Here is a 23,203-nt window from a genome sequence, read left to right on the forward strand (position 1 = left end):
TTCTGCACAAACTAGTATTAACTCCAGAGGAGTCCAAATGTTCAAATAAAAATGAGACCTTTTCTGCTCCAGCATGGGCACAGAATACATTTGCAATGGCGGCATGCTTTACACCACTCCTCTCGATGTTCGGCATTGTGCATTTTGATCATAGGCTTGAGTGCAGCTGCTCGGCCAATCACACTCATTTTATGAAGTTCTTGATGAACAGATCTCTTGCTGATGTTGCTTCCAGAGGCAATTTGGAACTCTTTAGTGAGTGATCCTACAGAGAACTGGTACCGTGTGATTCAGCACTCGGTGGTCCCACTCAATAAGTTTACGTGGTATACCACTTCGCTGCTGAGCTGTTGCTGCTCCTAGACATTTCCATTTCACACTAATAGCTCTTACAGTTGTCTGGGGCAGATCTAACAGGACATAAATTTTACAAACTGACCTGTGGCAGGGGTGGCTTCTTATGACAGTGCCACGTTTAAAGTCACTGAGCTCATCAGCAGGACCCACACTACTGTCAGTGTGTCTATTGAGACTGCAAGGCTATGCATTTAATTTTTTCCACCTGTTAGCAATGGGTGTGGTTGAAATACCTGAACTCAATAATTAGGTGTCCACATACTTTGTGACAATAACAAATCATGGGCAGGTGGAGTTTAAGAAAACCCTGAATGTTACTCCAAACAGTAAAAGTTACAGGTTCCAGTTATGTGATTATATTTATGTTTAGTGTTAATTTACTGCCCCGTTTCAAAAGGTCAGAGGTAAATACAGGAAACAAAAAAAGATCAAATGGGAAGAAAAAGAAAGAAGAAAACACAAAATTCTGTGCTTCTGTAAATAATCAGTAAAAATGAATGACAAACAAAATGCCAAGTGGGCAAAAATTCATTGAATATTATTAGAATAATTCTGTGAAAAAACGATTATCAAACTTAAATGTCCGTCCATAGTATTAACCCTTTGAACCCGATATGATAATGAAGATTAAATATGAATAAAAAGGGATCAATAAATACGTATTAGTCACTAATTCCTATAAATTATTTAAGATAATTATGTAGTTATGAAAGCAAAAGGGGCCTTAAGGGGTTTAACCCTTTCAAGAGTATAGTCACATGGTCAGACGTAAACCCAAAACTGATGAGATCCGAAGTTTTTTGCAATCTCACAAAGAAGATAACTGCAGAAATGTTTTGTACAAGTGTAAAAGGAACAGTTATTAGCAGTTAGTGTGTGTGAGTTCTGAAAAATATTGATTCTAGTCTCACCTGTGAGGATTCCTGCTTGATTGGTCTGCACATGAAGAAGCCTGGATGAGTCTCCTACATCCTAACCAGAACACCAGAAGCCCACACACACACACACACACACGTCTGTTTAAAAGTCAGGACACACATATATTCCACATGTATTATATATGTAAGAATCGACATGCAGTAATAAAATGTCTCATATGATTTATAAATATTGTTGCTGTTCAAAGAAAAACAGCAACAAAATAGCATCTTTACATATTTTATTCCAAGTGATTCTGGAGCTTTTCTATTGGTTCATTCATCATGAAACTTTCACACAATGTACATGACTCTTACGGTACTAAAATGATGTAGAAAAATCAAAATCAACAAAAAAGAGAAAAACTTTATTTGCGCTGCGATGATATGCAAGTACTTTTATGTAACAACTATTTTCTAAGCCTAAACCTACACCTAAATTAAACCTCAGTAACCAAAGGGAATTAAAATACAGAGATCACTCTTTTGTTTGCAGTCAAGACAACAATTTAGTACAAGTGATCACACTTTTAATAAATAAGAGTACATTTATTAATTAAGGTTGTCCACCACAATTATTTCTTTGTAAGTGCACAAACACTACATAAGCAATATATGATTCATGGATATGTACTTGATGCACCTGATGCTCTTTTATGACATTTAAGAATAAAGATTAATTACATTAAAATAAAGATTTTTACATTATTTTAGACTTCAATAAACTGCCCAGTTCTGAGTGAGTGAGTCACACTAATCATCACATTAATAAAATACTTAATAGTTTCTCAATAGTGCTAGTTATCATTTCTATTATAAGTAAATGACTACCCGAGATATCACTTAAGCATTTGGTAATGATTTTGACCAAGTTAATAAAATCTAAAATGTCAGGCGTATTTCTATGATTACTTAATGATTAACTGCTACATTACTTAACCATTTAGTAATGCTTATTACTGTTCTAAGCACCGTTAATAGATGTACTCGATCTGTGAAGTGTTACTGTACAAGTGATTCATTTTCAATGTCATAAAAAGACAATTACACGAAAACCTCTAACACGATATCAAATCTATCAGAAGTCAATCCATCCAATCTTAAAACATACAAGCTATAGACGTGACCTAACAGCTGTTCCCAAAACTGTCCCCATCAGATAAACAGCACTTAAAGCTTTCATCTTCGAGAGAGAGGAGAAAATCAAGCTGCTTCAGCACTATGGGTCTGAAAGGACGTGTAGCCGTCAAGAGGAACCTCGCTGAGAAACGTAAACAGACGATAAAGCCACACTAAAACAGTGAAACTGGAAATGTGGAGTAAGGATTACACCTAGATTAGTCATTGGGATTATTTGGATTGAGAGAAGCAGAAAATGCAACCAACTTCCTACACTGAACTTTGAAGGTGTGGAAAAACATCCCTGCAAGTCTCCCAAATAGAAGGGAAGCTTTAAAAGGCAAAAGGATGAACACAATTAATGCTGAAGCTTTTGAGGTTTTTTCTTTCTAAACACTAAAATTGGCCATTGTGACTAGAAATGAAACATCTCTGTCTTTTGCATAGCACTGTATAAAGCACACACACACACACACCCCAAATGTGACGGCTTTTAACACACGTTCACACACGGCTCTTTTTATATTTAGCAACACTAAAATTATGGGATTTTTTTAATCATAAAAAAATGTGAGTGACTCTGCGATTCGATCAATAAACTCAAGACAACGCCTCAATTAGTCTACGTATCACTCTAGTATGCAAACATTTTTCTTAAATCATGTGACTTATGACTGATTTGTGAGCTTAACCTTGCTGAAGGCTCTCGAGCTCCAAAATGGCGCATCGCTCATGACGTCCTCGAGCAATCCCATCAAGCCCTTCACACAGAGAATACGATAACAACCCTCTAATCCTTTCGAACGAGAACGAAACCTCTCTAATTTCACCTTTATCCTCTTAAATATCCATCTCGGTTAACAAATTAACCTTTTTTTTCACCGTAGCACACTTGCACAAATTGGGCCGCTTCCAGCTTCCTACCTGCTGTTAATTACCCCGATGCTATCGGCGCTAATCTACATTCTTCAACAGAATTGATTTCTTTTTTCCCCCTCTCCTCCTCCTCCTCAGCTTTGGTGTGAATGAGCCTCGATCCGAACGAGTCTCGCTTCCAAACAGAAAGTTAATCAGTGGCTCTACGCAGCAGACTGTGGAGGGGAAATAGCAGGCCATTGTGCACTTAATCAGCTCCGCACTCAAAAGGTCAGTTCCTGCCACCCAGTAGGATTTAATTAAAAAGAGCCGCACAATGGCCAGGGCAGCTTGTATGAATTTGATAACCGTGCATGCCCCCCTTCAATAGCTAATCCTGCATTTAGAGGCGAAGAGAGCGTATGCAAGGGCATCAGCGAGTGTCTGAGTGTGTGTATATATGTGTGACATGGAAAAGAAAGCAGGCCAATAAAAAAAAAAAAGAAAGAGGTAGCGAGAAGCCCGAGAAGGAGAAAGGGAGCGTGGAGCAATATGAGGAACAGTACAGAGCTCTCCAGGGCTGGGGCCAGGTGTGGATTGCACTGCATTCAATAACGCAGGCAATTAAGAGAACAATAGGAGGATGTTTCATTAGAGCTGTTGTCTCGCGCTCTCAGTGCAGGGACCGGCACAGGCAGAAAGGAGCCGACAGCAACTGAGAGAGACAATAGGGTGGATATGGAGCCAAAGCCAAAAGGCAAAACCTCCGAATGCTAATATTCCCCCTCACACTGTATGGAGCGAACGGCCGTCAAACTGGCAGCAAAGAAAAGTAAAGTCGTTTGAAACGTAGCTGGAGAACGTCCAGAAACGACGATCTGATCTCCAATCAGCCGAACTCAATTTCACATGTCATTCATCACTTCAGATCCACATCCTATATTTTTCTTTTCGTTTATTTTTGCCCCCTGAAGCCCGCTTACTACATTTGCATGGTTTGATGTACCACCACAGTCATAATTCACTTCTACATGAACGTTTTCCAACCTTACTTTATCCTTAGAATTAAACAGGCTGTTTTCCTTACTGTGCCTTTAAGACTAACTTATCGTCGCTGTTCAAAGAATGTATCCCTAAAATCTTAACTTTACAGGAGAGAGCAAAGACCTTCTACTCTTCCAGTGAAAATTCATGGAAAACGATTTAATTCCAAGTTTCTGGAGCATTTCTACTGGTCAATTCATCGTTAAATTTTCACCTATTGAAAGGACAGCTGTGTTGAAATTATGTAAAATTAAAAATTGGCAAGACTGGAGATACATGTTTTTCTTTAGACGGCGGCGATATGTAAATGAACTACGATCTGATTCTGAACGCAGTCCATGCTGAAACACTTCAGTGTGAATGGGCGGGGCTAAACAGCTGCAGGTCAAATGCTGAAAAGACTGCAGTGAACAGTCAAAGGTTCTTCTTCTCATTCAGCAGTTCATAGTTGCTTAACAACGATACCATACGCTAAATAAACTATATTTCTTGGCAGAAATACTTATGTCAGCGATTATTCATAACAACAAATCATTTTCTTGAATATTATGTATTTTAGCATATTTTATGTTGTTCACCATGTCAGAAAAGCAATAAGCCATGTTACGGCGATTTCATCACAAGAAAGTGGCTTTTAGGCACAAAGAATACCCTTCTGTGATAAAACCGCAGTAAAGCAGGGCCTCGAGTGGCTTATCACTTTTATAAAATGGTGGCCAACATAAAATATGATAAAATACACAATATTCTACAAAATGATGTGTTATGAATAATCGCTGACAAAGTACAACCCCACTTCCAGTGAAGTTGGGACGTTGTGTAAAACAAATAAAAACAGAATACGATGATTTGCAAATCCTTTTCAACCTATATTCAATTGAATACACTACAAAGACAAGATATTTAATATTGAAACGGATAAACTTTGTTTTTGGCAAATATTCACTCATTTTGAATTTGATGCCTGCAACACATTCCAAAGAAGTTGGGACATTGTCATGTTTACCACTGTGTTACATCACCTTTTCTTTTAACACTCAATAAGCGTTTGGGAACTGAGGACACGAATTGTTGAAGCTTTGAAGGTGGAATTCTTTCCCATTCTTGCTTGATGTACAGCTTCAGCTGCTCAGCAGTCCGGGGTCTCCATTGTCGTATTTTGAGCTTCATAATGCGCCACACATTTTCAATGGGAGACCGGTCTGGACTGCAGGCAGGCCAGTCTAGTACCCGCACTCTTTTACTACAAAGCCACACTGTTGTAACACGTGCAGAATGTGGCTTGGCATCGTCTTGCTGAAATAAGCAGGACGTCCCTGAAAAAGACGCTGCTTGGATGGCAGCAGATGTTGCTCCAAAACCTGTAGGTACCTTTCAGCATTAATGGGACCTTCACAGATGTGCAGGTTACCCCTGCCATGGGCACTAACAGCCCCCCACACCATCAGAGATGCTGGCTTTTGAACTTTGCGCTGAAAACAATCCGGACAGTCCTTTTCCTCTTTGGCCCAGAGGACACAACGTCCATGATTTCCAAAAACAGTGTGAAATGTGGACGCGTCAGACCACAGGACACTTTTCCACTCTGCGTCAGTCCCGGCGGCGTTTCTGGGTGGTGTTGATATGTGGCTTCGCTTCGCATGGCAGGGTTTAACTTGCACTTGTAGATGGAGTTCACTGACAGTGGTTTTCTGAAGTGTTCCTGAGCCCATGTGGGAATATCCGTTACAGAATGATGTGGGTTTTTAATGCAGTGCCACCTGAGGGATCGAAGGTCACGGGCATTCAGTATTGGTTTTGTGGTTGATTTCTCCAGATTTCTTTTGATAATATTATGGACTGTAGATGATGAAATCCCCAAATTCCTTGCAATTGCACATGGAGAAACGTTGTTCTTAAACTGTTGGACTATCATGCAGTTGTTCACAAAGCGCCCGATTAGTGGGACTGATTACTATCTATTGACCAAGTTTCATGTCTGTACGGTTTGGTCTGCACGATTCGTTTTAGGGCAGAATAAATAAGAAAAATCCTAACAATTACAACAGGGCTCCAGCACATTACTCACGTTAAGTAGTTGCACTACTCTTATTCATTTCGCTTGTTCCACTTTGAAGACCAGAAAAACAAAACACAGTGTTATTATGTGTATGACGATGATGCATTCAAGTGTCATGATATGTTTCTGACGTGTTTGTCCAAGCATAATTAAGCATAAGAGACATAAAAGGAACACATTATCAGTAACATTTCTTAGTCTACATCTGAATGGAAGTGTTGTTTAGTACAGCACAAGCAATTCTCTCCTTCCCACAAGGAGCTCACCTTCAAGCGTTGTGGTTTTGCAGAATTAAAAACCAGTGGGCAAGGCAGCGATCCATGGCAAAGAGTCTTTATCTCACGCTCTGCCTATCAGCGCTGTCATTCAGTCTGTGCAAACAAACAGCAGCCTACATCCCCCACTCCCACCTCCGCACAGCCCTCTGCAGCACAATTAATGAAGCTAATGACATCTCTTACTGCAACAGAGCCATTCATTCCGATTCAGGCAAAAAAAGCTGGATGCAGTTGTAATATGAAGTTCAGAAATGACGGGCAGGATTAATATTTAAACGCCTCTCTTTATGGAAGATATTACACACACACACACACACACACACACACACACGCACACACACACACACACACCACAAATGGGACCCTGCACGTACGATTAGAGTGTGATTGCATGATAATGGTATGATAATCGCGATTAATCAAATGGCCACCGGCGGATGGAAGTTTCCAGGGGGGCATTTTTGTCACCTGCATTCTAAATGGCATCGTATTCGGCCTGGGCTTGCTTTCTGTTTTATTGGTCAAAGAGGGGAAGTCACATGGCTGTGCAGCACAGTTCCATTTACACATGGAAAAAAATGCCCAGCATGTTACAGGTCACCCGAAACCTTTGACGCTGGTGGTTTGGCAGGCCAGTTGGAGAAGAGCAGATTGAAGGGCAAAAGGGTACGAGAGATGATGTGGGGGGGGGGGGCAGAACTATGAAGCCTATTTCTGATCTCAGATCATGCAACTCTCTCTGATCTCTGGAAGTGCAGTGCTTAATTTAACAGAGGATAAAGGTAAATGAATGCTATCAATTGCTGCTGTCAGAAGAAAACCTTGTGTCTTGTATCTCTTTTTGCTACTTTTGAGTTTTTCACATAATTTGAAAATGCCTGTCACTTTTTACATTGTGCAAATTCCATAATAAACGGACCAAAAGAAACAGCACAAAATGACAAGAGTCTGGTTCCATTGAAGTACAGTATATTTTTCCCTTCTCCTGTAAAGCCACCAAGGTCTTCTTCTTACAACAGAGAAATGTTTTCTGCTATGCAAAGCAGTTTTGTCCATTTTTCTAGATAACAGTGGGTCATATCCACATGTTGGTAGTTGATACCACAAACCTTTTCGAACTGCTGCTCACGCACCGTCATTGGACAGTTAAGTGCATTCAGAGGAAAGTGCCAACTGCCGCTGACTAGCACTGCGATGAGTGATGGTGGAGAAGAGGGGCATCCTACTCACCCACAAAGATTGAGGCCAATTGTATAAATAAATATATAATCGGCGTAAGCAGTAACCTTGGGACCACAAGTTACACTGAGGCCCACAAAAAAGGTATATATACACACACACACATACACATCACACACACACACACACACACACACCCAGGTATGGAGTTCAGCAAAAAGAAGTGGAGTAGCGTTTTATCGGGAGAACATTGTTCTACCATCCATCCATCCATCCATCCTCGACCGCTTATCCGGGTCCGGGTCGCAGGGGCAGCATCCTAAGCAAAGAGGCCCAGGCCTCCCTCTCCCCCGCCACCTCCTCCAGCTCTTCCGGAGGGATACCGAGGCGTTCTAATAACATTGTTCTACCATCTACTACAACTGCACAAGATTAGGTTGTTTTGATATGTGTGCAACTCAGCAACTCATCATATTCACTATGATGGAGGTAAAAAAAAAAAAAAAAAAAAAAAAAAAAAAAAACACACTACATGGCAAAATCTATGTATGGAGACTGAACGACTGGGCCTCTGTTTTGTGATGTGACAATGTGGTGTCAGGACCAACGGCAGCCAGGAGGAGGTCTCAGGATAGCATTTGAGCACTTTTTCTTTCAATTTTGGTACCGACTTGGCATTGAAGAACCAATACTTTTGACATTTCTTGGAGAAACTAATTTGAGATTACTTCATTTCACACAGTTTAAGGCAAGCATGTCATGATTCAGGCATACCGTTTGCATGATGGTAACGGGTGGCCATAAGCTTCCTTTACAGCTACATTAGCCTTTTAGCTTCAGCGCAAAGCTAAAGAAACCCAGAAGGGGGTTATGAAATGGGGTAAATTTAGTTTGTGGACAAACAATCGCTTTAACCATGTTTTTTCCCCCTCTGTAGTTTAGGCTTTAATGGTCATAATTGATTTGTGGTCAGCTTTGACATAATGGTCAGTTTTGATTACCATGTGACCATGCAATGTTATTTATGCATTATATATGCACTATGCACCACTTGAGCTGTAAAATTCTTGCCCAGTGTCCAGCAGGTGAATGCTGATAATTTATAATCATATTTAAAATGTCTGAGAACAGGAACATGTCATTCCTTCGACAGGAGAACATTTCACGCCCTACAAAACTGAACATTAAAAAAAACACGAATCTTGGCAAAAGTGGAAATATTTATGTTTACTTTAGCTGGAGTCCATATTGCAGGATCTAAACCCATGACTTCATATCGTGCCCACCACTAAGCCCCTCCTGCTCGGAAATGCAATAAGCATAAGTGAATAAAGCTCATATCAAACATTTCCAGTTGTGAGGGGAGTCCTATCAGTGTTTACAGAATTTCAAACAGTGTTTAGCCAGGGCACTGATGGTTAATAGCTGTAGAACACACATGCCTGCGTGAACACACACACACACACACGCACGGATGTGTGCGCTCACACAAACACACAAGGTGAACAGCTGCTACTCACTTGGAGGCTCGAGGGATCCACAGCAGGATTGGATGGGCTTTGTGCAGACGTCAAGGGCACTGCAAAGAGAGGATAAAAGCCCAATTGAACCAACTTCACACACAAACACACAATCATCATTAAATCATATGCAAACCTCATAACCCCCCCCCCCACATTTTAGTGTTTTTACACCAAGTTGCCCTTCATATTGTGTCAATACTTCATCATGAACGGATCATTAGGAATGGCCCAAAATAACCTGGAATAAAATCCTGCCACATTAACATACCAGTCAGAACACACGTGCTGGGAACAAGAATTCACAATACAAAAAATTAATTATCCTTATCCTTGTGCCTCATCGATATGCATTCTAAATGAATTCTGAAACTGTATTTTATTATAATATTATTATAATAATATTACTGAATACAATACAGCGTAAAAGTCAGCAATCACCCCTCATTTATGCTGGTTTCTGAAATTTTTCAGGAGATTTTTCTGAAGAGACTATTATTATTAAGTGCTGCCAAGTCGATTCCGACTCCTGGCAACCATATGGCAAATTTTCTATTGCAGGGGTAATTTAAATTAAATTAATTTAACTTTAATTAAAATTCTATAGGGTCCACTTAGAGAAAATATCCTCAAGCAAAGGTCCTAAACATCATAATGTTTAAGTTGCATCATGATTCAGTGCCATATCCTGTATACTGAAGTAGCCGAGTAGGTATATCAACATCTTAATGTTAAATCAAATAAAGTACAATTCAGCAATATTTGTCAGTTTCCTCTGATTCACTTTCTTCTCTGACAGCTGTTTCTCGCCTCGCCCCTCCCCTGTGTGTGTGTGTGCGCAACACTCACTTCTCAGTACTCATTGTAAATGCACAGATCTGATTGGCTGAGTAGCGTCATGTGTGATATTTACAACACACGCGATTGGTCTGCAAGTTTTCTGGGCCGCTAAATAGGTATCCCAATGGAAAAGTTATGCTGATTAAAACAAGACCACCTCATCAAAATTAAGTAATTCTCCATAGTATATCGGTTATAGATCCAGGTGCCCATAGGACAGTGCCTGGGTCCAGACTCGGCCCATGGTCAACCTATTAGTGACCTCTAATATTATCAGTGAGCTATAATGCTACCAACAGGGCTTCTGTGTAACTGCTCGTCCTCTTCCTCTTTTAGCTTCAACTGTTCCAAGCATAATGGACTTTTTTAATAACCTGGCTTCTCCGAATATGTCCAGCAATAAGGGCCTGATTTGCTCAAGGATCCTTTTTTTTTGCCTTTGTTTCCTTCCAAGGTTCACTCAGAAGTCTTTGCCAGCAACAAAGTTCAAAGGCATTAAAATTTTTCCTGTCTCAATTGTTTATTGTCCAGCTTTCACATCCATAAAAACCACAGAGCAGACCATAGCCTGGACATTTCTGATCTTTGTCTGCAAAAACAAATCTCTCCTTCATCCCTCGCTCTGCTGAGCGCCAGTCTGTGTCATATTTCTTGAGAACTGGATCTTCTGTTGTTAATAATTGATCTGAGAAGACAAAAGCTGTCCACCATTTCCACATCATCTCCATCAACTGTAAGGTTTACAGTCCGTCCTGCTGTCATAACCATAGCCTTCTTCATATTGAGCTGAAGTCCCGTCTTCTCACTCTGTTCTTTAATCTTCCTTAGAAGGGCCTTCAAGATAATCCATTTCCATATGGAAAGAGCAAGTCAAAGAAAAATAGGTGAAACAAATGGGAATTTCCAAAATGGGGGAAAAAAAAAAACATTGGAAATATTGTGATCAATACTCCAATTAATTAGACATACTGCACTGATTGCCAGTTAGTTATGTGTTGTTATGTATACAGTACATGGCTATTTGGTTGCTTCTGATTAGTCTAACTCAGAAGCAACCAATAACTCATGTGCTGCACTGCAGTGCTGAGAATGATCCACCACCCAAATAGTACCTGCTCTGTGAGGGTCCATGGGGGTCCTGACCACTGAAGAACAGGGTAACAGAGTATCAGAGAAACAGATGGACTACAGTCTGTAACTGTAGAACTACAGAGTGCAGCTATACAGTAAGTGGAGCTGATAAAGTGGGCGTAGAAACAAGGAGGAGGTCATAATGTTATGCCTGATCGTTGCACATCAAGTGTGTTTTCTGTTCATTTATTTTATTTCATAATACATTTTTTTGCTGATTTCTGCTCTAGTTTTTTTAACTAATGCTGGCAAATGAATAACTTACACTTAAGCAAGGTTTTATACTTATATTATTTTATACTGTATTTTTCCTTCTTCTATAAAATGATAAGTTTCTAAAAAGCTACCAAGGCAAAGATATACATCTAGCATTCAATAAAGTATAGATTATTACCAAGAACAGGCACAGTACACTCTTAGGGCTCTCTGCTGTGACGAAAGCCATGCCAGATTTAGAGATTCAGGGACTTTCAGGCCAGTGGGCAACAAATAAAGCCCAGTGAATATAATCATGGGTCAGTAAATGGGTTTCTAGCTCAGGTGAAGACGCACTGTGGCAGTGCAGCGCATAATTCTATTCCAGTGACGGCAGAAATCGGAAAGGACATGTTACAATTAAAAGCTTACTAATTAAGATCGTTATCGAGATTCTGAATCAGCCGTTCCTGGTTTGGTCAGAGAACTTAAGTTATTTAAAATATATGACGTGGCTGTCATGAATCTTGTTTCTCCAAAGCGGTAATAAGAAAACGCTCATACCCTTAATGTGATAGAATAATATTGTATTCAAAGCTCTATCTTTGGTCCATTAATTAATTAATTAATTAGTCACACAATATAAAGGTCATTTTTTTCAAATGAGAGAGAGATCCACAAAAACATGTCCATAAACATAGTGTTACAGAGACGCTGAAAGGATGTGTTATGTTTAGGCAAAAATCAGGTGAGGACCAGAGACTATGTGGTGTGCACCAGATATTATCAGATGGGCAGCAGATACTATGTGGCGAGCATCAGATAGCTTTCAGAGGCTGGATAGAGTGTCATAAGCATCAAGGGGATAAATCTTATTCACACTTAGTAGATCAAGTGAAGCTTTATATGGTACAGCAAAACAATTGTGAAGTTCTCATTATCAATACTTATATTTTTTGCTTTTTTTAATCAAACAAAAACTTAAAACTCAAATGATTCAGAATTATTATGAAGAAAATGGTAAGTTTTAGTCATTTAAAATTTCTCAAGTTCAAGGTTCCAGTGTTTGTGAGAAAAACCTAATGATCTATACTTTATGACCGTGACAGCATTTTAATAAAAGTGGTCTAAATGAAGAAACTAAGAAACCAGGGTCTCTCATTATAAAACATTTTTAGTGATGCTCATGCATTAAAACTCAAATAGAGCCCTTGTTGGGACAGACCTTGTTGGGGGGAGACGCCTGCAGACTGCAGCCCACCCATCCAAAGAATCAGTGAAGAGCCAGGGCTTTGGTTGGTGCTTTGGGCCTCATTCTGGGAGTGCTGTGGCATTTTCCAAGGGGTCTTGATGCGAAGGGCATTCTGTGGGTAAAAGTAAGGGAAGTTTTCACCAGCAGCACAAATGTACTCTGCAATCACTCTGGAGAACCAGCTTACTCTGAGATGTCTAACAAGGGAACCCACTGTATGGATGCAACTACAGAAAACAGTACATGTAATTGCTAAAAACAGTAGCTGTCATCTCTTTGTGTGTATATATATATATATATATATATATATATATATATATATATATATATATATATATATATATATATATATATATATATATATATATATATATATATATATATATATATATATCTCATCATATCATATATCATCAGTAACCATACAAGCCAAAGTATTTGAGACTACTTAATGCACAGTCTGAGACACGCAATACTTTTGCAGGTTTACGCTCATCTAAAAATAAATAAACAAACAAACAAATGCATAAATAAAACAGTGATTTAGAATCTATTTAATCTTCCTGAATACAGCTATCCAGTCTGGACACAGTGTGAGCTCCTCTTGGGTCAGCAGTCTCAGTCTGAATGCTCAATAAATGTGATGACTCAAGCACTGAGGAGGGCGAAAGGCCTGTCTGTGTGCATTAGAGCTGTGATCACAGATTAGCCATGAATTCATGAGCGAGAGAGAGGGAGTGAGCGAGCGAGAGAGAGAGAGAAAGAGAATGCACAAGAGTGTTATGATCATTCAACAAGTCAATGCATCATTTATTTTGGTACAAATGATAATAAATAGCCCATCTTGTACGTATGAGCTATTTACACAACACAAGCAATTAAAAAAATAATAAAAAATCACGCTTTATATCATATATAATTGTATTATATAATTGTATAAATTTGCCTTAATTATTTGCACCATTGTCGTTGTTCAGTTTTTGACAAAGCCTGTTGCCCTTTACATTGTGTGTAAATCTCACAAGGAGTGGACTAGAAGAAACGGCCCAAATTGGCTTGGAAAAAAGTCTGGTTCCATTGACTTATATTAAAAGTAAAGAGGGTTTTTCCTTCTCTTGTAAAATTATTAATGGCTGAACAACCAGGAGATTAATGTGTGCATTTCAGCATTTGATTAGCACTGATTATAGCATTAGAGTTAAACCCATTATTAAGTTAGATAAAAGACAAAAAAAATGAAGGTGATCGTGAGAATAATTTAACTGCAGTCATCTTTCTCCTTCCTCATTAAATGAGCAAAAGACCACGGATGCAGGATATGGATAAAATACCAGTACTGTGACTATATATATATATATATATATATATATATATATATATATATATATATATATATATATATATATATATATATATATATATATACACACACACACACACACTCTCACCGGCCACTTTATTAGGTTCACCTTGCTAGTAAAAGGCTGGACCTCCTTTTTCCTTCAGAAGTGCTTTAATTCTTCATGTCAGACTTTCAACAAGGTGCTGGAAACGTTCCTCAGAGACTCTGGTTGGTTATTTGAGTTCCTGTTGTCTTTCTATCATCTGGAACCAGTCTGCCCATTCTCCTCTGACCTCTCACATCAACAAGGCATTTTCGTCCACACAACTGACCGCTCACTGGATATTTCCTCTTTATCGGGCTGTTCTCTGTGAACCCTAGAGATGGTTGTGCGTGAAACTCCCAGTAGATCAGCAGTTTCTGAAATACTCAGACCAGCCCGTCTGGCACCAACAAACACGCCACGTTCAAAGTCCCTTAAATCCCCTTTCTTCCCCGTTCTGATGCTCGGCCTGCACTTCAGCAAGTTGTCTTGATCACCTCTACATGCCTAAAAGCAGTGAGTTGCAGCCGTATGATTGGCTGATTACTGGCTATTTGTGTAAATAAACAATTGAACCGTACCTAATAAAGTGGCCGGTGAGTGTGTATATATGTATATATATATATATATATATATATATATATATATATATATATATATATATATATATATATATATATATATGTGTGTGTGTGTGTGTGTGTGTGTGTGTGTGTGTGTGTGTGTATATATATATATATATATATATATATATATATATATATATATATATATATATATATATATGTGTGTGTGTGTGTGTGTGTGTGTGTGTGTATATATATATATATATATATATATATATATATATATATATATATATATATATATATTAGTCTTAAGATCTGACAAGGTAAAGAATGTTTTTTTCAAAAATTAATATTACAGATTTTAATTTTATAGAATTATATCTCAAGTTAGGAAATCCTAAACTACTCAATCAAGGCTGATAATCAATTATTATATCTGTTGCCAAGAAATCAATGATACACACACAGCTGAAATGCAAACACATAATCCATATAATGTAAAAAAAAAAAAAAAAAAAAAAAAACAAACAAACAAAAAAAAAAAACATATCAATGCAAATAAAAAAGGTCAAAATAAAAGATAATCTGAAAGTCAGGAACATCGCAAAAGTGCCCTCTGCTGTTTGCCAGTGTCACCGCTCCCCGGTTTCAGTCCGTATTTTACAAAGTTTTTGGACGGCATATGAGCCACGTTAACGTTATTCCTCCTAATAAACAGCCCCATGTTCAACTCTTTCTCCTCATTATTCACTTTCATCACTGCTATATTATAAGGTTTTTATCAATATAAACACACACAGGTAAAGACTCACTAGTGTAAACACCAATTTGCAATATGAACAAAGGAGCCACTATCATGCTGGTTGGAGTGAACTATGCTGTCTGTCACAGCTGCCTAAAAATGACAGAAACATATGTTAAAACTGAAGTAAAGACTTTTATCCTAAACATAGGACAGAATTTAGGATATTTAGTCTAGTTGGGATGTTTGTGCAATACTGTTTTCTTAACAGTTTTGAATAATTTAATTCTTTAACTCCAGGTATACAAAACGCAAATGTTATAATCCTACACTTTTAAAAAGATGGTGCTTCAAAAGTTCTGTAGCAAAGAAAACACTTCAATTTAGAACCATAAGCACAAAAAACTGATTCATGTGTAAATTGGTCTTTGCATCATCAAGATTGATGGAAAATTTGCATGAATGTGCTATAGATAGTTCTATTTAGAACCATTTAGAAAAAGGTTCTATGCAGCACCAAAAAGGTTTCTTCTATTGTTACATTGTTTCTATTGTTGACACCCTTTCTGGTGCCCTATAGTGCCCTTTTTAAGAAAGGTTCTATGCAGAGCCGCTGAGGCAGCGTCTTCAGTGTAACTGAAGTTGTCACTGTGACTAAACATAAAGATTTATGATTTTTTCATGATGTTTCTTTGATGCGACTGTGATACAGTAAAATACATTCTAATTGATTAGAGGTGCATTTGCACATTAGAGTCAATATCAGCATATCATTATAATATAACAGTATATTATGCACCTGACAAAACCCTCAGCAGTCATAGGAAAAAGCTTGAATGCCAGTCAAATTACATGGTTTGTTGACGTGAAAATAAGCTCATCTTACTGCACAATGTCTACTGAATCGCTGTGTTCAACACATGGGAAGAAATAAAACATTACATATAAAATACGTCATAACTTTTATTCTTTCTCAGTGCCTTATATTCAGTAAATAAACAGTAATTATGCTTTAAAGTATGCAGAACTATGTTCTCTGTAGGGATATTTCACTTATTTTCACTCAGCAAAGCAACAAAACGTGTCATTTTGCACACATGCACGGCATGCTCACCCATGTGACTGTTTCATAGAAAGTAATTTGTTAAAAAAAAAAAAAAAAAAAAAAAGAAATTTACTTAACTTTATTTAACTCCTGCTGTAATTTTAGAGACGCTACCAAAACTCATCACCACCCATCTGCTTAGGAACGGAGAGCAATACACTAAATCCCAAACTAAACACTGAGCTAATTTCATGTGATTGGCGCTCAGAATGGACAACTGCCAAGTTATTCAGCATAATCCAAATATCAACACAGATAAAGGAGGGCACAGAGCGTGGATAGCAAACACTCTCCTGAGCAAACTCGCTGCGCTCTTGCAATGACATTACAGGAAGAAAGTAGCTCCTAGAAAAAAGGGGAAAAAAACTGCGTTTATAGATGAGCCAAATGTTTTCCTGCTCTAAAGCACTAAAATCCTGCATTTACACATAGGATAAGTTACGACTTGAGACGCTAAATGATAAAGATAAATATGTGTGCATGAATGTATAAATATAAATGATCTCCAGTGAATATGAAACGATAAAGGGCATCAAAAACATCTACACATTGGCCTTGCCTTAGAACTTGAAGGACTAACAGGTAATCACGGCCAAAGGACAATTACCATCATATGATTGAGATGTTTAATATGGACAAATAAAGAATTTTTTTTTTTTTTAAAACAGACTTAAAATCAGATCTAAAGTCCTGCCCTAATAATGAACTAGGTCACATCCAGTAAAGGCAGACGTATTTTTGGCTGAATAAATTCATAATGTGCTGCCCTATTTTAGTTTATCAGTAGTTAAGCATTGAGTTTCATGCTTTATTCAATGTTTTTACTCGTGAAATCTATATTAAAGCACAGCAGAATTAACAGAACGTTGAAAAAATTCAAATGAAAATAAGAAGTGATGCAGAAAGTGGGAGTGGGATCAATATACCGTCATCCACCAGGCAAGAAATGACTGTAATGGACACACATTTGATGCAAAAGTCTGAACACCTTCAGTCAAATTCCGTTATGTAATTTTTCTAGGGGAGGAAAGTGAAGCAAACTTAAATATGACATTTTTTTTCTGCAAATTGTAGGAAACAGTTTCTAATTACTTACAAAAAGGTAGGAAAATAATTATAATGATGAAAAAAAAAGTTATAATCTGCATCACAAATAGAAGCTTGAATGTCACACAGCTGTTGCCATATGGCAACAATTATTTCATTATCATTTTATATAAACCCAATCACATATAAACAGGTTATAAATAAATACTGAATTACACACACTTTGAACCTCCCCATGTGACGTGTGTGCACGCGCGCGTGTGTGTGTGTGTGTCAAGCTTCCAGACTTCAACAAGAATGCATGCAAGCTGAAATGTGTACCACTGTACATCAAGCCTTTATGAGCTTTTGAGGAACCTTTATTATTGTAGATGAAAAGAAAATACGCCTTTACTGCCACAAAGTAAAAGGTCAAAGATCTAAAATCAGACCTGAAGTCATGTTTTAACAGTGAATTAGGTCTTAACTGAGAGCACACACCGTTTTTGCTGTTCCAAATTGCTAAACATTAGTCCAGTTTTTGAGCTTTTTACCTGCGTGTCCACTTGTGTTCCACTCCATCCTCTTCCACGACGCCTGAGTTTATTCACATGGCTCCAGAACGCTGGTCTGTCTTCTTCACAAAGCTCTGTCAATCAAACAACACATGTGGACACCAACATACACCCTTGCCTCCACGACAAAACACCCACACGCTCACAGGATACAAAGCTGAGCACTGTCAGTGTATTGTGGGTCAGGCTAACATCTGCTTTGCACCCATGAATATTTCATTTTATCCTGCTCTGTGCATTTTGCTCTGGGCATTTAAATCCCAAATAATCACAGGCAGGCAGGTGGCACAGTGACTAAAGCCTAACGTCGACGAACACAAAGCGTGGCCAGAAAAAAAGGAGGCGTATTTCAGCCTTTCCTTATACCTCCTACATTAAGTTATATTTCAGCTTAAAAATGTACACGTCGTGGCCTGAAAATGATGTTTGTGCAAGTTGATATACATATCAACCAACATACAGCATCAAATTATTCATTTCAAGCACCCACACTTTCTCTCTCTCTCAATAGGCTGTGAATCAGCAATTATTCTCCTTCACACTAGGTGTCAGTATTAATTTCACCATCAGGCGTAACAGAATGCTTTCAGGTGACATCTCCAATCAGCAGCCACAGAGCGCTTTCCCTGCCATAGAAAAAAGCTGTCACAGAAGGTCATGACTTCTGACAAAAGGGAAATTACATTTGTAACTTAAACTGAAATGTCAATTTAGCCCCAGTCATTTTTTATTTATTTATTATTTTTCTATCTCTGATGTTGCCACAGTTGAAAGTACAGTGTGTAGCACTAACGCCGCTTGCGGTGCAGCGTCAGTTAACAGAAAGTAATGTTACCCAGCGTCTCAGTTAAAGGCCTCTTTCTGCCAGCTGCGCTTGACGAGCGTATTACGGTAGCAGTAGCTTTTCTCTCGGTTCTGAAGCGTAACCCGCAGCTTCCTCCGTCTCCATTTTTTGTGGTTGAGTCCTCCTCCTGCTGCCTCATCGGCTCCCTGGGCTTGTCCTATCAGACGGAAGGTGAAAATTATAGGCTTCGTTCACAACCAATCACAGTGTGGTCAATACAAGCTGCTGTCCAACCACAAACAAGGTTCCCTTTATGTTAATACACATGTCAGTAAAAATGAAGGAAAGCTGTAATCGACAGAAAAACATCAACGAAAATAATAAGAATAACAATAAAAACCTAAACTACAAGTAGTACAAAAACAAAATATGGAAATCTATAACCAACTGCAACCAAAAACTACCATAAAATAAACAACATTTTCAACAACAACAGCAACAACAACCACTACTGCTACTATTACTACTGAATGAACCAGGACTAACATTACCATAGTTTGAGAAATGAGCCACAACTATAAAACAAATATAGATAAATTTGATACAACAATGACATTACCATCATACTACTACTGCTGTTACTACTTATTAGTACTATTAATCATAAAAATTCAGTATTAACACTAACAAAGTGTTGAGAATTAAGCTTAGCCACTTCTGAAATAAATATATAATCGGCCCCACAAAAAAGGTATATATATACACACACACACACACACACACACACACACACACACACACACACACACAAACACACACATATCTAAGTCGCTTGTCCTTCAGGGTCATGGGGGAAGCTGGTGCCTATCCCAGCAGTGATCTGGTGGAAGGCAGGATACACCCTGGACAGATAACCTGTCCATCGCAGGGCAAACAAAAAGGGTATATACAATATACAAATTCAAATTATTATTATTATTTTTATTATTATTCACTGTTTTATGATTGCTATTAGCAGCAGCAGTAGTGGTATCGGGGTTTCGCGAAAGGGTGGGGCCTTAAGTGATGTTTTAATTGGGCTCCCGCTCCCCAGTCAGATTATTTTAAATGCAAATAGATGAAAGAATACTTTTTATTAATTTTGATTAGGATAAAAGTTAGTCAGTCATATAATTGCTAATGTAAACACAATGAAACAATGACTGTATGAAAGGGGGCACAGCTTTAAAATAAGCAAAATAAAATGTGTAAAGTGTGAAATACGATCCACCAACGTCATAATTGATCACTGAAATAATTTGAAAATAATTTCAAAATGAATTCTGTCTGTCTGCCTATAGAGGTCCACCCCCCTCCACTTCTCTCTCTCCCTCTCTCCCCCTTTTGTGTCTCTTCCTCTCTGACACACAATGGCACCCAGAGCCACAGATGGGAGCTAACAGGCTCGGCACAGCGCCCGCATCACCACCAGCGTGCAAATCGGAGCGCAGATCAGACGCCATCTGCAGCGTGTGTGTGTTAGCGGGCCTAAGCGCTGGACAGCCATCCGCTGGCCGTTAAATAGAGAGCTCCATCACGGGCAACAGATGATGATAATTAATAGAGAGATGTTACACCAGGACCGCTTTAGTTAGCTGAATGATTAGGCTGGCTGAGTGCGCTGACAGCATAAATGATAACTGGGGGAGAATCTTAGCTATAGCATATTTATTATAGCTAAATCACCAACTGCATCTGTTGCATGCTGCACAAATATTGATTTGTTTCAAGAACTTACATATTATTACAAACGAGATTAATCAAATATCATAGGCTTGATACACTCAACAACTCCATGTCATAAAAAGACAGTAAACAACAACAACCTGTGTATTGTAGCATCCATGCTCTGTTTCTGTATGTGTCTGCCTTCGTTTACCTTTCCTCGTGTGTCTCGACATTAGGGCTGTCCCGAAAACCATTTTTTGGCTTCAGCAGTAATCAACAGCAAATATTTGAATCCTTGCCCTGCCAAAGTTGGGATGGCAGGGTGTTGTGTTGGGAACATCCACACCTGACGCCCAAGCTGAGAGCACATTCACAGCTTTGTTTACATTTACATTGATGGCATTTGGCTGACGCTCTTTTCCAGAGCGACTTACAATTTGATCATTTTACACAGGGAGGCCAAGGTGGTGTTAGGAGTCTTGCCCAAGGACTCTTATTGGTGTAGTGTAGGGTGTTTACCCAGGTGGGGATTGAACCCCAGTCTACAGTGTAGAAGGCAGAGGTGTTAACCACTACACAATCCAACCACTTTGTCCATTGTAAAATCCATTTCTCCAGACCGGGGTCAATAGCCCAGCTTCTTCAGATCGAAATCGTGTTTTGGGTTTGCCAAACTTCAGTTCAACCATAGTTTTTAAATACGGAACTACTGTTTGGCCTTTTGCCAGTTTCGAGTTGTTTACAAACCTCCAGAGGTGGACGAAGTACACAAACCATGTACCTGAGTTAAAGTAGAGACACCCAAGGTAAAATATTCCTCCAGTGAAAGTAGAAGTTCCTCCCTTTAGACCTCCACTTGAGTAAAAGTACTAAAGTATTTACCTTCAAATGTACTTAAGTATAAAGTAAAAGTACTAAAAGAGTAATTCTGGCTCTGATGTCCTGTTATCATTTTTATAACCAGACTGGCTTCATGAACTCATTTCAGGTGAAAGTCCTCCAGCGTCTCTCTTGGTAAACCAGTCTTTTAATAGAACGTCATTAATTAGTGACGCTGACGTCTATTAAAATTATCATAAGCACAAAACACTGAAGGTAAACAGTTTCCATCAGGGAGAACTGAGTGGCTCTGAAATCACTTTTTACACACAAGCAAAGTTTCAGTTTCAGATTTATTTACAACTTAGTTCCAAGTTTAAGTTTAATAAAAACTGGCTTTAAACTCAGGATCACAGATGAGCTCCTTTACTATGTTGATCTGTAGGCCTCTGTTCATAAACATAAACCAGCCCAAACTAATTTACTATAAAATGAAACGGTGTTTGTAGAAATTCAGAAAAAAGCCGCGTCAGTCACGACTGCATATGTGGACATATTTCTATATTGTGCTCTATTTACACAAAGTTAGGTTAGTTCATCATTTATGCTGAACAGACTCTCCCAAAGTTTTACGCTGCTGCGCTGACGTTGAACCATGTGCTGCACTGGGTCGATATGACCAACAGGTCAAAACCAGCTCTAAACAAAGTGACCGCTGGGCCCTGATTGGTGCTCTGGCTTTGCGCTTCTTTCGTTTTGACATGTTACGTTTTTATACACACAGAAACCAAAAGGAACAACAGATTTCTCAAAATGTAGGAGGAAAAAGTCGGATATTAGACTCTGAAATGTAGCGGAGTGAAAGGAAAAAGTCGCCCAGAGTGGAAAAACCTCAGTACAGATACACCAAAAATACTAAAGTACAGAAACTAATTACATTTACTTAGTTACTGTCCACCACTGGGAACCTCAAAAATAGTATGACGGGACACTGTTTGCACTCATTCTGGGAATACTTGCTGTCTAGCACTGCGTTGGCATGACGTTCACTGCTATAAGTGAACGGGATAAATGTGTATTGCCTGGCTGCACTGTAAGTAGTTCAGTTTCTTTTTAAAAACATATTTTGGGCTGTTTTAGGTTTATTTGTACAAAGACTTTTATGTTGAAGGGCATCAACGTGGGTGGAGTGGTGGGTTTTCCTGAGTAGAGCAGAGCGCTGTGGTTTTAATTCAATTCAAGATCAATTCAAGAGTTTTATTGTCATGTGCACAGCAGAGCAGGCTATTGCACTGTACAATGAAATTCTTACTTTGCTGTTCCTCCATTCACCAAATATAATCTTAAGAGAATAAAAAAAAGAAAATAAGAATAACTCTAAAAAGAGTAGTAAAAAAGTAAAAGCACAAGTAAAAATGTACAGTATGTGCAAAGTTGAAATAAAACTAAAGTCACACGTGCGTATGTGCAAATATGTAGAGCAGCTGTTCATAAAGTGCATCAAGTAACAGATGTAAACAGATGTAAACAGTACAGTAGTGTTAGCTGACAGTGATGAGAGGCAGCATTTCTTCTCGTCGCATTTGGGTCACAACCTTGAGTCATCCAAGTTTCTCCCAAGAACCCCAAACATTGCAGTATTTTGCAGTTCGCCTTTAGTGATGGTCTACATTTAGCCCAAAAAACAAAAAGTGAGCACCAACATTTAAAACACCTACCCAGTGAATGAAGCTACAAAAAAAAAA

General features: G+C 38.5%; 1 protein-coding gene across 5 annotated transcripts in view; it reads right to left on the reverse strand.

The window, feature by feature from the left end:
• Window positions 1–23,203, reverse strand: part of rbm33b (RNA binding motif protein 33b) — a 66,751-nt gene that overhangs the window by 25,876 nt on the left and 17,672 nt on the right. For 4 of the 5 annotated variants that reach the window (XM_037530875.1, XM_037530877.1, XM_037530876.1 and 1 more), the window contains 6 exons: window positions 18,984–19,149; window positions 18,128–18,222; window positions 12,720–12,858; window positions 11,281–11,313; window positions 9,329–9,387; window positions 1,269–1,329 (listed from right to left, as the gene is read on the reverse strand). In XM_037530875.1, coding sequence (XP_037386772.1) covers window positions 1,269–1,329; window positions 9,329–9,387; window positions 11,281–11,313; window positions 12,720–12,858; window positions 18,128–18,222; window positions 18,984–19,149 — 553 coding nt within the window. The remainder of the gene's footprint in view (window positions 1–1,268; window positions 1,330–9,328; window positions 9,388–11,280; window positions 11,314–12,719; window positions 12,859–18,127; window positions 18,223–18,983; window positions 19,150–23,203) is intronic. The other variant, XM_017711712.2, reaches the window with a different exon arrangement.

The sequence above is a fragment of the Pygocentrus nattereri genome, chromosome 19 (assembly GCF_015220715.1).
Source record: "Pygocentrus nattereri isolate fPygNat1 chromosome 19, fPygNat1.pri, whole genome shotgun sequence".
Lineage (NCBI taxonomy): Eukaryota > Metazoa > Chordata > Actinopteri > Characiformes > Serrasalmidae > Pygocentrus > Pygocentrus nattereri.